Source organism: Zonotrichia albicollis, chromosome 23 (genome assembly GCF_047830755.1).
Source record: "Zonotrichia albicollis isolate bZonAlb1 chromosome 23, bZonAlb1.hap1, whole genome shotgun sequence".
NCBI lineage: Eukaryota > Metazoa > Chordata > Aves > Passeriformes > Passerellidae > Zonotrichia > Zonotrichia albicollis.
In genome coordinates, this window is record NC_133841.1 from 3,083,005 (window position 1) to 3,097,752 (window position 14,748).

Sequence of the window (14,748 nt, forward strand, 5' to 3'; positions counted from 1 at the left end):
ACACCAGCATGCAGTGCCTCTGGGGCAGAGATGGGGAGCATCCCCTGAGTTCTGCCTTACCCAGAGCAGAAGCTGCTCCACAACAATTCTGGCAGCACCCAGGGGTGACAGAGACCCCCACGGGGCTGGGACCAGCCTGGGGGATTGGTGCAGCATGGGGAGAAAACCACTTCCCACCTGACAATGCTGATGTATCTTTTTTCACATCCATGGCACTTTAGGTCTCTAATGGAACATGTCTAAAGATGTGTGTCATTGCCCACCCCAGAATCCTGGGTTGGTGGTCCAAGGTCAGGATTTGGAGCCCAACTGGGGGGTGGGAGCAGCCCCTAGCACTCTGACTGCCTCAATATCCACAGCACCAGCCACATTCCTCATCTCTGTAGTACATTCTCTTTCTTTTCTTTTCCTTATTTAATTTTCAACTAATGAACTGCTCTCCAGAGCTACTTTATTACTATTGATTCCAGGGGCAAAATCCAATTGATCTTGGTTAAAATGAACCATGTTTTTAATTCTGGTACTGACAGACTCTGGCTGGGCAGGAATCTCTCTGAGCTAAGGGCAAAGTGGGCATGTTGAACTGGTGTCCAGCAGCCAAAGGGCCCAGGAATTAAACCAGAAACTGCCTGGTAGGGTTCAAGGAGTGGTGCCATGCAGAAAAGGGACTGCTCTAGGGGAGGAGAGATCCAGCAGCCAATGCCCATCCTCCCTGGGTGTCACAGACACATTTTATGAAAAATCCTTTCCTTAGGATTTTTCCTCCTGAGAAGCTGAGAAGCCTCAGGAACAAAATGTAAACATTGGTTATCTGCTGCTGTGGAATGCAACAGGTGCATCTGTGATTGGTCTCATGTAGTTGTTTCTAATTAATGGCCAATCACAGTCCAGCTGTCTTGGACTCTGAGAGTCACAAGCTTTTGTTATCATACCACTTCTTTCCTTGATAGCCTTCTGATGAAATCCTTTATTCTTTTAGTATAGCTTTAACATTATATATATATATATATATATATATATATATATATATAATAAAATAATAAATCAGCCTTCTGAAACATGGAGTCAGATTGTCATTTCTTCCTGGGACCCCTGCAAACACCACCACAGCTGGGGACTCACCGTGTTGAAGTTGGGGAAGAGGTTGAGCGGTGATGTCCCGTTGAGCCTGAAGGTCAGGAAGTGCTTGATGTCCAAGGGAGGATGGAGAGGCCGGCCAGGGATGGGCAGTGATGCTAAGAGGGGGCTGCTGTGTCCGGAGGGACCTGGGCAGGCAGAGGGAGAGAGCAGCGTTAGCCCCGGTGATCCCTGCTGGCACAGGAGCACAGAGCACACCAGACATGGGGACATCTGCCATGGACCACAGAACCCCCCCAAGGAGAGACCCCAGCCCAGGGTGGCCATGGGAACCTCTTTTTTCTAGGCTCCAAACTTCCAAACCTTTCAGGCTCCAAACCAGCACCCCAGTTCCAAGCTGGATGCTGTCACCTCTGCATGCCAGCAAAAACACGTGCAGGAGTCCAAAGCCTCAGAAAGTGTCCAAACCTCCCCCAGGGAAGCAGCTCCTCCCCTGGGCTCCCCGAAACCAGCACCAACCAGGGCTCCTCACCACGGCTGGTGAGGATTTGGCTGCCAGCAGCAGCCACAGGGCAGAGGCAGAGCTGCCCCCAGTCCTGCGGCACAGCCGCCGCTCCCCGTCCCCCGCAAACGAACCACGCGCTCCAGCGTGGGATTTAAAAATAGCCCAGAGTTATTAATAATGTTCTGTTTCAACAGAAAACACCCGTGGGACTGAGGGAAGGAGGGAAGGGAGGCCAGGCAGAGGTCTGTCCGCAGCCTGCTCCCCATCCCAGCATCACAGATGATGAGGAAAGGGAAGCATCCCGGCCAGAGGGATTCCCTGCCCAGCTCTGGGAGCAAGGAGGGGGGAAAGCTAAAATACAATAAATGAACTAATCAAACACAATAAATAAGAAATGGTTTCAGAGTGCTGTGAGCCAGAAGAGCCCATTCACATCCTAAATGGTTTCACATCCCCTCCAGCCCACTCACAGCCCCGTCCCTTTTCCTGCAGCACGGACAAGGTCAATGTTCCTCATTCCTTTGGATTTTTTTGAGGTTTGGGTTCTTTACCAACCTCGAAGGCATCATGGATCCCTTGGCACAGGGATAATGTTGACACAGGGATAAGGCTGTGGGTCCTCCCTTGACACAGGGATAATGTTGACACAGGGATAAGGCTGTGGGTCCTGCCTTACCCACAGCCCCATCCCTTTTCCTGCAGCAAGGACAAGGTCAGTGTTCCTCGTTCCTCTGGATTTTTTTGAGATTTGGGTTCTTTTCCACCTCGAAGGCATCATGGATCCCTTGGCACAGCACAACCCCATCCCATCACCCTCCTTGACCTGAGAACATCCTTGCGGGAGGCTGACTGGCCAGCACCCACTCCCACAGCAGAAACTCTCCACCAGCACCCCAATTCCAGCCATGCAGAAGGAGGCTGCTGCTGCCCCTCACTCTGCTCCGCACCCTCCCCACGCCAATCCCGGCTGGTGCAGGATCTGAGCCACATCAGAAATTCAAAGTTCGAGAGGTTCCCTGGGTTTGAGCAGCCAGGGCTCGTCGCCAGCCCCACGGGCACCAACGACCTCTTTGTGGGCGAGCGCACGCGAAGGCTCTGCCGTGGCGCCGGAGCCATCCCCGAGCCAGGCCTGACTCCGGGCAGGAATCAGGGTTTGCTTCATCAGGCGTGCACTGATCGAGTTAATTCCAGAGTCGCCCAGGAGGGAAATCTGCGAAACCGCTTCAAAATAAATAAATAACAGCACGGCAGCAGCGAGCAGCGCTGGGTGAGGGGTGCATAATTAACCTTGTGAGGCGTGAAGCAGTTTTTCTACATTAAATCATTGGAGATGGATGGGCTGGCGCCAGAGGAGCTGCCCTGGGACCACCCAGCACACGCAGCCGGGGCCCCATGAGAGAGCAACAAAGGGATTTGGGGCTGGATCATGAGGGCTGAAACTCATCACAGCCAGGGTGGTTTGCACTGGCCTTAAAAACATAAAATATAGATATGCACACACACACACACAAATAAAAATAAAAATAATAAAAATGGTAAATATAAATATATAAATAACTATACTTTTATTATAATTATTAAAATTATGTATGTATATAAATATTAAGAAATAAAATTAGCATTATAATATATAATATATAATATATAATATATAATATATAATATATAATATATAATATATAATATATAACATATAACATATAATATGTTATATGTTATATATTATATATTATATATTATATAAAAAACTATATAGTTTTATATAATTCTTTTTCAAATTATTATTATTATAAATTATAGAAATATAAATATACACACATTTTTACATTTATATTTATATATATAGCTATAATATATATTAAAAGTATACATATATAATGTATATATATAATATACAGAGATACATACACATATATTTTATATATATATACATACACACACATATATATATAAATATATGTATATATAAATAAATATACATACATACATATATATATATATATATATATATATATACACACACACACACACACATATATATCTGGGAGGAACAAGAGGTGGGTGACCACCTTATCCCCAAAATCAGTGACTACAAGAAGGGATGCTGCAGCTCAGCCAATGCTTGGGCTGAAGGTTTCAGTCCCTGGGGAGCAGCCCCTGCACTGGGCAGGCACAGGATGAGCACTGAGGGGACACAGACTCCAGGATTGGCCACCACCAGCAGCAGCTGCTGCCCACCAATGGTACTGATAAGATATGTCAACCTCTCTGGCACATCCCTGAGCTCAAATTTGTGGGTTAAACACATTTCTGGATAACCCAGGCAGTTAGAGAGAGCTCAGAACCCCCTGTGAGACCCTGCAGATGGGCAGGATTTTTCTGGGGCACCTGCAGGATGCTCTTGGGGCACCTTTCCAAGGTCACAGGGCTATGGCATTGTGGGTCCTGCCTTACCTTTGCTGCAGGGCAGATTCCAGCAGCAGCTGAGGGCAGTATTTTTAGGTATTAATTAGACACTCAATTAAGGAGATTTGCTTTTGGGAGAGTGGCAGGGTCCCAGGTCTGTATAGAATGACACGACCTTAGGCAAGGTGACAGCAGCAGCAGGTGGGTGAACAGGCCCCCAGTGGTTCAGCTTTTTGTCACAGCCCCTGCTATGTCTCCCCCCTGCTTTGGCTTTGTCTCCCCACCAATGCTCTGGTATTGCAGATCCTCCTGGGACAGAGCATTCCAGGGGCTGCTGCAAGGAGAGGAGCACAGGAACCACATGTTCCTACCACGGGCACTGCTGCAGTTTGGGGGGTTGTTTCTGTGCCCACCCAGGTCCACAGGTGCCACCAGAGCAAGAGGTGTCAAAGCCACGATGTCCCTGATGTGGTGCTGTGTTTCCCCTGCTCTGGGCTCAGCCAGAGACACTGGAGCCTGCACATTCTCCACCTGGAGCTCAGCCCAGTTCAAGTGAATTTTGTGGGGATCTCTCAGAATGTAAATGAATTTTCAGCCCTACATTTAACCAAACTCACCCAAACTGTGTCTGGCTGTCCTCTCCAGCCTGTCCCACACTCCTTCACCCTGCACAGCCACTGAGCTCAGCCAGAGACACTGGACCCTGCACATTCTCCACCTGGAGCTCAGCCCAGTTCCTGTCCCACAGACAAGTGACTTTTGTAGGGATCCCCTGGAATTTAAAGGAATTTTCAGCCCAAACTGTGTTTGGCTGTCCTCCCCAGCCTGTCCCACACCCCTTCACCCTGCACAGCCACTGAACACACACCTGCAGCAGGTTTTTCTCCTGCTCCCTGTAAGGCAGAGCAACTGCTGTGCTCTGTGTGAAGCTCCCAGAGCTGCCTGTGAAGGTGGCAGGGCCAGGGCTGCAGGTTCTCACATCGACAGGAGCCTGCCAAGGACCCATCTCCACAGACGCCGCTGCCTCAGCGAGCATCTGGCACAGAGTCTGCCCAGGCCAGATGGAGATGGAGCTGCTCATTCACACAGAGGCCCCCTCCTGCTTGGGAAATGTTCTCAGCAAATTCTGATGGTGCTTCTAAATCCTTACCCAGGGCTTTAAAGGTTTTGTCTCTGGCCAAGCACATTTCCAGGAGGATCCCCAATGGCAAAGGCTGATGGACAGAGAACAGCAACCCCCAGTCACAACGCTGGACCACGATGGCAGCACCAGTGCAGCCTCAGCACCTCTGGGATCTGGACTGGCAACAAACAGATTGCACAGCACTGGACTTCCAGAGCAGCCAGACCTGGGTTGTGGGGCAGCAGATCAGCTACATCCTCCCATTTCCAGCTTTTGGCAGCCCCAGCAGAGGACCTGGCACTCAGGATTCAACTGAGGTGATGCTTCATGCTGCTGCACTGGGTTTATTGCTGATTAGAACCAGTCTGAAGTGAAGGAAACAGCCCTCCAAGTGAAAACCAGCAAAGCCCAGTCACACTGGAACACACCAGCAGCACCCCAGCCCTGTGGGCAGAGGGCTCTGAGCTCCAGGCTGCTGCAGGCACCAACAGCTCTGCTCACCTCAGGACAGACAGTAACACTTCAGAGCAGAAATATGAGCTGAACACCTCCAGCCGGCCCCAAAAGCAGGTGTTGAAGGACTTTCTCCCAGACTGCAGGTTGCCAAGAGTTCATGGTGCAAAGAGAACTCGGGGAGGTGAGGATGTGTTGGAAAGAACAAGAATTAGCTACTGATTGTTTTTGGACCCCTGCTCATAATTTATTCTGTCCTTGAAAAAAAAAAAAAGTCCTTTTAGATATCTTTAAACTTTAGGAAAATTAAGGTAGACCTTTTTAATATAGATATTTATATATGTATATTTATATATATATACACACATACAGATATGTACACAATGATGCATTTAAAGTTAACATTTCCTCAGCCATTACAACATCATTCCCTAAATCTCTTGCTCTTGAAATGATCATGACTTGATGCCACTGCTAAAAATACCCTGTGCTGTGTGCAAGGAACACCAACACGACACCGCCAGGCATGTTGGGGTCGGCGCAGAGCTCGGAGGATGTGCTGCCTTTTCTGCATTCACTCTCCAGGCTCCAGAATAACAAAAATCCCATATTTTTGCAGAGAATTAAGCAAAAGCTGCCGGGTATCTCTGTGCAAAGGCAACGTGACATTTGAGCTCAAGAGCTTTGCCTTCCTCTCCCCAAAACAAAATGATGACAAACCCTTGGAAAAAACTCGTCGCAATTCGGGATCTTGGGTGGCCTCAGGATTCTGGGTGATTCAAACAGAGGTTTGGGGCATGAGGATCCTGTTTTCCCAGCACAGAGCAGGTCACCATCCAGTGCAGCTGCCCAGCCCCAGCAGTGCCCAGTGACGTGGAAAGGCGGCGTTGAGCTGGCCCTGGGGGCTGCCCCAAGGGCTCCAAACCAGCCCCGCTCACTTCACCTGCGCCACGATGAACCCAGACTCCCTCATGCTCTCATAGCACTCGATGGCCAAGGCAAAGTTGAACTCGCTGATGGCTGGCCCGTCGATGGCGATCTTCATGAGGTCAGAGAGGCCCTGGTCCCTGGCAAGGCACGAGCGGCCGCGCTGCAGCAGCTCCCGGCCCCGGCGGATCTTCTCGGCCAGCACCGAGCCCAGCGGCAAGGCCAGGGCTATAGCGGCCAGGACAGCGAAGTCTGGGAAGAGCTCGTGCATCTCAGAGCTGCTGTAGACCAGCTTGACACACAGGTCCTTGAAGGAGAGCTGGCTGAGGCTGAAGACGATGCGTTTGAAGAGGGGAAAGTCGCTCAGAGCCCTCTCGCTCACCACCACCCGCGAGTACACGCGCAGCAGGAAATTCAGCTCGCTCACCCCGTAGCTGCCAATGTCCTCCAGAGACTGAGGGTAGCACTTGGGGTTGAAGATGGCAGAGAAGGAGCTGATGGCCTCCAGGACGCTGCTGGGGAACCTGTCCAGCAGGTTGCCCCGTACCTTCTCCAGGTAGCTGTCCTTCAGGTGCTCAAAGTGTTTCAAGTGCACCTGGGAGCAGTTGGCAAGTTCAACACCCTTGTAGTAGAGGCGGCTCTCACCCTCCCGGCCGTCCTGTGGGTGCTTGTTCATCTCTCTGAGGAACTCCTGGAGGTTCTGGCCACTGGTGCTCTGCTGGGCCTGCAGCGTGGTGGCCGTGGCTGAGACTATGGGCTTCAAGATGGAGAGGTCAAAATCCTCGATCTGGAAGAAACGACTGAGCTTCTGGAAGATGGGGAGGACGTCCAGGAGGATCTTGGTGAAGGCCACAAACTGGAACTTCTTGAGCTCTTCACAGAGGCCACGGGCCACAGGTGAGCACTCTGCCTGGCTCTCCAGCAGCAGCACCAGCGTGGGCCACGAGGAGTCAATGGCTTCTACAGCTGGGAAGATAGAGGTCCAGTGGATGGCTTTGGGGCTCCCAAGGTCTATCTCACAAAGGTCCAGGACCCTCCGCAGCTCCTGCAGGCTCTCCCCTTTCCCCTGGAAGCTGGAGTAGAGCCTATACACAGCATCCACAGTGGTCTCATACTTCTGGAGGTACTCGATGGTGCTGATGCTCTCGGCCAGCAGCAGGGAGGTGCCGTGGGACAGGCAGTGCACCTCAGTGAGGAGCGGGCAGAGCGAGCTCAGCGCCGTCCCCACCCCGCTGAGCCGCTCGGCCACCAGCGAGGCACTGTCAGCGCTGAGCCAGGTGAGCTTCATGCTGGGGATGCCAAAGGAGCGCATCACCTCGCCCACCTTGCCTGCCACCGTGGAGGCCTCCCCTGCAGGCAGCTCGAAGCTGCCCAGGAAGGTGGTGGAGGTCTGCCCGTTGCAGGGGGAGACAGTGGTGGTGAACACGGCGAGGCTGCGGTGCTCCAGGACGTCCACTGTCTCGTCCACCACCAGCCCAATGAACGGCGAGGCTTTGATCCTGTGCCTGTCCTCGTTGTGGAGGACTTTGGCAATGGCTGCCTGGGCCAGTGGAAGGAGGGGTGCAGGGAGGGAGAGAGAAACACAAATGAGATTCAGAGGCAGTGGGAGACGAGCAGCACTTGGCACAGAGTGAGCGGGTGGGCTCCCACCCACAGGCTCCTGCAGCACAAGAGCCCCGAGCCAGGGAAAAGCCCTTGCACACAGAGGCTGGAAATCACTTTCTTTTTCCCTAACAAGCTTTCTCCTCCTGCTCCTCTTTTGGCAGCTCAAGCACCATGGGAAGCTGCTGAGAGCTTGGGGGTTCCTGTCCTGAGCTTGGGGTCAGAACCCCACAGATGTAGGAGGACACAGCATCACCAGCATCACTGACCCCTCAAACCCCCAGCATCCCATTCCCAAGCCCACATCTATGCTGGCAGTGACACCAGGAACTCACCTGCCCCATGCAACTCCAGCAGTTCCACTTCACTGGCCCAGCAGGAGCAGCAGCAAAATGGCAACGTTTTTTCCATCTTTACTCATTTACTCACACTTCCCCCATTTCAGGCAAACTCCCCAGTTTGGAGGGAAAACTTCCTCTGTGTGTGTGAGTGCTGCAAGGATCACCACAGGCTGGGAAACCTAATTAGTGGGTTTAGTCTATCAGTAGCAAAATACGGCTCTGCAGAGAGCTGAAAAGCCTGGCAAACAGCCAAGCGTCACTAAAAATTTAATTTGATTTTAGCAGGCATGAAGCGTTGGTAAAATTCAGAAATCCCTCTTAAACTCTCCGGCTACTTGATCTTCCTGATCACTCAGTTTAGGGCAAAAAAAGGCAAAACCCACAGTGCTCTTGTGCTAATTGAACTCCTGAGACAATTAGCATTCATCCTGCAAAGCTCAGGGAGCTCGGTGGGGATGGGAACTGTCCCTGTCCTGCCAGTGCAGCCACCACCCAGCTGCCAACCCCTAAACCCCCCTTACACACCTGCATCTCCCTGACGCTGCCAGGGTGGTAGAACTCGCTGTGCTCCGACGCCAGCAGCGCCTGGCACAGGTTGAACTTCTGCAAGCTCAGCAGGGAGGAGCACTTCTCATCGGGCATCTCCTCCTTGGCCATCCAGTAGACCGTGGTGAGGACGGCCACCTTGGCCGGGTTCACCTCCACCTTGATGAGCGAGCGCAGCTCGGGGTGGCCGGCACGAGGGGTGTCGAAGGCCAGCTGCTGGCGGTTGACAGCCAGCGCCTGGCGGTGGGCACCCGAGGTGACGTGGCGCAGCAGCGCGTGCCGCTGGAAGTTGTCGGTGCCCACGGTGAAAGCGTTCTCCGCTTTCCCGTGCTTGTTCTTCACCAGGGCCTGCCGGCACTCCGCGCAAAACATGAGCTTCCTCTCATAGTCAAACTCCAGCCAGGTGAACTCCTCCTTCCAGTGCTCATTAAAATAGCGTTTGCACTTTTTGTTGGAATTGGAAGTTTCCCCAGCTGGCTTTTTCCCCGGAGGCACCATGCTGCTGTGGCTGGGAAATCAGCTAGGGTTGAAGCGCACCGTGCCTCCAGGAGCAGTGTGCGCATTTAATTTAGTAAGAAGGTCTATTACCACTCTCCTGGTCCGACTGGAGATGAAAGAGACACAAGGGAAATGGGATTAGGGCCCTGCAAACCCCAGCTGGGGCTCGGCTGTGGTGGCACAAGCGACAGTGGCACGGTGACAGCAGCGGTGACAGCAGCCCCAGCACCACACTGGGGATCCCATCAAGCTCCTCATCAGCACCAGCAGAAGCTCTCAGTGTCACTGGTGGGACTGGCACACACACAAATGGTCCCACCAGTACAGGAACACCCACAGGCTTCCCCTTGGAGCAGCCTTCCCCACTGTGCTGGCACTGGGAAGGTGAGGAAGGCTCAGCAGGGCTGAAACACCCAAAAAAGAGTGTTCAGCCCCAGAGGAGCAGCTGGCAGTGAGTGCCAGGGCCTGGAGCAGAACAAGGGTGACTGGGAGCTAGCCCAGACACACGTGCTGGTGTGCACACGTGTGCTCTCAGTCCTGCCTGCCTTGTCCCTCCTCCAGGGAATTGCCAAAGCTGCGGCAGGTCCCGTGGCAGCACAGCCATGCTCTGCACGCTCAGTGGCATCCCAGTGTCCCTTCCAGCGAGTGACACACTCCACTCCAGGCCAAGCTCACAAATATCTACCGAGCTTGAGGCTGCAAAGCACTTAAAGATGTAACCAAACCAGGATCTGAAGGGTTTAAGCACTCGCTTGACCTCCTCCCTGCACTTCAGGCCCGCTCAGTCTGAACTCATATTTCTCCATGAACCAGACTGAAAATCCAGTCTGAGCCTTGATAAAGGTGTTGGTGAGAGGAGGCGGAAGAACCCAGCGCTGCATGGGGAAGGGGGAGAACCAAAATGCAGAGGGAAAAAGAAAGAACGTGGACACTGAGCAGCAAGAAAACTGGGGAATACCATCAGTCCACCGATGAGGAACTTGGGGTTTTTCTGAAGAACTAGCCCCCAAACTAGAGCCACTGCTGTAGGAGCAGGGAGAAGGAACCTTCACAATTCCGGAGTTAGAGCAAGACCACAACAGCCATCCCCACAGAGCCAGTGCCCTGCACAACGCTGGCAGGTGGCCCTGGAGTGACCTGCAAGTTAGCCTGCCACAGCGACCCCATCCATCCCTGCATGGCCCCAGGGGGAGCATTCCTGTGCTCTTTCCCTGTCACTGACCCCATTCCCTCCCAAGCCATCCCCACAGCCCCCCCCTCCCCAGCACTTGTTCCAGCAGAAGCCGCTGCCTTGGAAAGAAAAGAAAAAAGAGCAGCAATTAGCGTGTGGGATGCAGGAGGCCGGGGCGGGGGTTGGGATGGAGCAGAGCTCCGTGGCACCTCTTCCCACAGCACCCAATTCCCGCAGCTCTGGCACCAGCCCAGCGCCCCTCGCTGCTGCTGCTGCCCACGGGTGAAAGCAGCACTGAGCATCCCGGGGGGCTCGGCAGCAGATCGGCATGGGGGGCACACTCCGGTTCCCCCAGCAGCCTGCAAGTTTGGGCAGGATGAGGGTTTGGTTGTGGGAGGACAAGCTGAGCCTTGTCCCCGGAGCATCATCCCGGGAGGGTGAGCGGAGCAGCCCCGGCGCCCAGCCCAGCCCTGCGTGCCCACCCCGCTCACCCGCCCCTCCATACGTACCATGGAAAAGCTGCCATAAGCTTTGGGCTGGGGGGGCTTGCAAACTTCCCAGATTTTAAATAGCAAAAACAATTAAAAAAAAAAAGAAACACACACACAAAAACAAAACAACGAACCGAAAAAACCCAAACCCAGCCAAGCAACGCAAAATCCAAAAATAAAACAAAAAAAAGCAGCGGGGCGTTCGTGAGGCGGCCCCGCAGCCCCCGCGGCCCCGAGCGCGGCGGCTGCGGGAACAAAGCCTGCGGCGGCCGCCCGCCTCAGCGGAGCACGGGAGCCGCCATCTTGCAGCCAGCACCGTCTGCCTCACGGCTGCTCCCGGCTGCTCACGGCGGCAGTGGCCACTAGCGGTGACCGGCATGGGCAAGGCCCCGCGGCCGTGGCCGGGACACGGGGACAGCGGACGTGGTGGGGACAGCGGACGTGGTGGCTGCAGCGGCCACGGGGACAGTGGACGTGGTGGTGGCCGGGCCACAGGGACACTGGACATGGTGTCCGAGCCACGGGGACACCGCATGTGGTGGCTGGGCCATGGGGACAGCGGACGAGGTGGCGGCTGGGCCACGGGGACACTGGACGTGGTGGTCGGGCCACAGGGACAGTGGACATGGTGAGGACACTGGATGTGGTGGTCGGGCCACGGGGACACTGGATGCGGTGGGGACACTGGATGTGGTGGGGACAGTGGGTCCTGGGGACGGGGAGCCCATGGAGCTGTGCCCTGTGCCTGCCCCATGCTCACCTGCCCGGGATCGTTTACCCCCAGGTGCAAGGAGTGGTGCCCATCAGGGGGATCCTAGCCTGGGTCTCTCAGCTGAGAGCTGGGCACAGGGAGAGCTGCAGGAGGGTTTGCAGCCAGCCAGGATGGGTGTTTGTGGGGTTTGGAGGTGTTCTGCAAGTTGTGGGCCGAGCAGCACCCAGCCGTGGACACGGAGGTTCGGCAGGATTCAAGTCCAAGCCCTTTAGGGAATGCCACAAGGCGTTCCTGCTTAGCTGCACTCCTGGTCCATAGCTGCAGGGCTGGGGCTGAAACACTGCCCCTTGTCCCAGGGCTCTCTAACGAGCAGAGGGGTTCCCTACATCCCAAAAGCTTTATTTTAGCAACAAAGGGTGAAATTTAGAGCCTTGACTACTTCCAGAAAGAGAATTTTGTGCCACATTTGCTTTCCCCAAACAAAGCTCCTGAGAAATCCCAAGGGGCACCAGTGTCTCTTGGGACCCCTGATGGGAACCTGACTCCTGGTTTCCCAGCACATATCCTGTGCCTGGGAGCTGAAGGATGCTCCCACACAGACTCTTGGTGTGGAATTGGGCCATGAGGAGGGACGTGGCCCACCGGAATTTCCTGGATTAGGAGCTGATTGTACCTGGCTCCAGCTGGCTCTGCACCAGGGGGGTCTGGTGGCCCCCGGTTAATTCCTCTCTTGAGGCTCCTCAACATATCCTGGGGCAAGAGGCTCTTCCTGCTTTGGGGACATTCTTGCCGAAGTGTCAGCCCAGGGTTAATGAGAGCTGGAGGTGGTGAAACCAGAGCCGGCTCCTGGGGTGAAAACACACCCGATTTGTTCTTGTGCTAATGCCACGAGAAAAGAGGATTGAGCCTTTTTAATGAGTTTTTAGGAGCCTGCAGCATCGCCTGGTCCCATTCCCAGCACCCAGAGCAGGACAGCAAAGGTCAGCGACCCCAAATTAGAAATGGTTGGAACCAACTCCACTTCCCAACCCCTCCACGGAGCCCCTGCAGTAAAATCCATGGGACCAGAGGAGAACACCCTTGTTCTGCCTGCCCTGTGCAAGAGGCAAGGCTCAAACCACTGACTCCTTCTCCCCTGCAAACCCATTCCTGCTGGAAGCCTCAACTGAACACAAATTTTGGGCAGCATTTGCAGGATGTCCCTGACCCTCTGCCCTCTCAAAGCTGCCGGATGTCAGACGTCCTTCCGAAAGGAACTGGAGTGGAGATACTCCTGTTTAACTGCACACAGCAGCAGCAGCAGCAGCCTTGGCTGGAGCCAATTGTTGCTGTTTTTCCCGAGCTGGGTGGGCAGGTGCCCAGAGCACCAGCACATCCATCATCCCCACGGCTCGAGGGTGGCAGCAGCCATGAGCCACAGTTTCCATCCAAGTCCCAGTTTCCACTGGCATCCCACACCTCAGGCAGCTCCCACTGGGATGCTCCAGGCACCCTTTCCTGCACTCCAGCCCCACATCCATGGACAGGCTCTCTGAGGGTTTCTTATTCCATCTATAAGAAACTGAACAGAAGAGACCAAACCCCCAAAAAAATGTTTAAATCCCCGAGTCCAAAGATATTTATGAGATTTTGTTTCCATCCCTGCTCTAAGCCAGTCAGGCTCGGGGAAATGACGCACGCTGTTCCCGCAGGAGAGGTGCTGGTGTTCCCAGAGCTGCTGACCCCAAAGAGCCCATCCCTGCTCCACCAGGAAAGACCCAGCACCCTGCTCACCCTCTGCACCCAAATCCCAGCCGTGCCAGCCCCCAAAATGAACGGGGAGCATGCAGGGGAGGGAGGACTCACGGGAGCTGCATCCCTCGCACCCACCCGCAGGTGGTGACAGCTCAGTTCGGTCCCTGCCGCGAGTGCTGGAGGGGGGAGGCTGCGAGGAGCCGCTGTCTCGTGTGGGAGAGAGCACCCGGCACCGTGTCAGCTCAGCCAAATTAAAAATACTCCTGCAGCCCCCGGGCTGGTGCCTGGACGGGCGGATCTGGCAGGGACAGGGCCTGCAGGAGGTGCAGACACTGGAAGGGACGTGGGGAGGAGAAGGTGTTCCCATGCAGAGAAGGGGATGGGACACACACTGGGGGGACCCCAGCTTTGTCCCAACTCTCCTGCACAGCTCAGGGTACTCGGGGGGGGGGGTGTTCCTTCTCTTCCAGCACCACTGTGGGCACAAAGACTGGCTCCAGCACACTCAGATCCTTGTGGAGGGGTTTGGATGGGCAGTGGGCTGTAAGTAGGGAACCATGGGGTGCTACTGGAGAAGAAGCCCCCCAGTTTGGTGACATGGTGGCCCCCACACAGCCCACAGGCACTGCCAGCTTGCAGGATGCAGCCTCGTGCCTCGCTCCCCTGCACAGCTTTGTCACAACCTTCAGCTGCGTGACTGCAGCTGGCAGGGAACAAGCCTTGAAATAAACTCAGATGACATTCCTGCAAACTCTGGACATGGCCACAACAGGATTACTGAGCTGGGCAGGGGAGGGGGGGCGAACATGCTCATCTCTCCCCGCCGGCGACCCCAGCTCAGGCTGAGGCTCCTCTGAGCAGCAGCTGAGAAGGGCAAAGCCCTTTTGTCAAGGAGCAGAAGCAGGGACAGGGTGATCTCGCTGCCTGGGCTTCCTCCAGTCCATGCACCTGGTCCCTGGGAGGCAGCTTGGCTGCATCTTTCTCCCCAGGAGCTACAGGGAACTTCACCCCACAGCACTGGTATCAAAAACAGCTGCTGAGGAGCAAAACTGGATCTCAGTCTTGCTCTATCAAGCATCTTTTCCTCCCTTGTCCACAAACATTGAGCCCAGCTCCCTTTGGATTTTAATTCCCAATGCTCCCCATTTGCCGGGTAATGATC

The 14,748-nt window shown here is 54.4% G+C and overlaps 2 protein-coding genes across 2 annotated transcripts in view; both read right to left on the reverse strand.

Annotated features, from left to right (window-relative positions):
• Window positions 1-14,748, reverse strand: part of ZNF385C (zinc finger protein 385C) — a 70,131-nt gene that overhangs the window by 14,768 nt on the left and 40,615 nt on the right. Inside the window, 1 exon segment of the mRNA XM_074557366.1 lies at window positions 1,123-1,265. Coding sequence (XP_074413467.1) covers window positions 1,123-1,265 — 143 coding nt within the window.
• On the reverse strand, window positions 5,861-11,301 carry C23H17orf113 (chromosome 23 C17orf113 homolog). The gene is made up of 3 exons (XM_074557365.1): window positions 11,159-11,301; window positions 8,960-9,584; window positions 5,861-8,031 (listed from the first exon to the last, which is right to left on the reverse strand). The coding sequence occupies exons 2-3, from the start codon at window positions 9,476-9,478 to the stop codon at window positions 6,499-6,501; spliced, it is 2,052 nt and encodes a 683-aa protein (XP_074413466.1). The 5' UTR covers window positions 9,479-9,584; window positions 11,159-11,301; the 3' UTR covers window positions 5,861-6,498.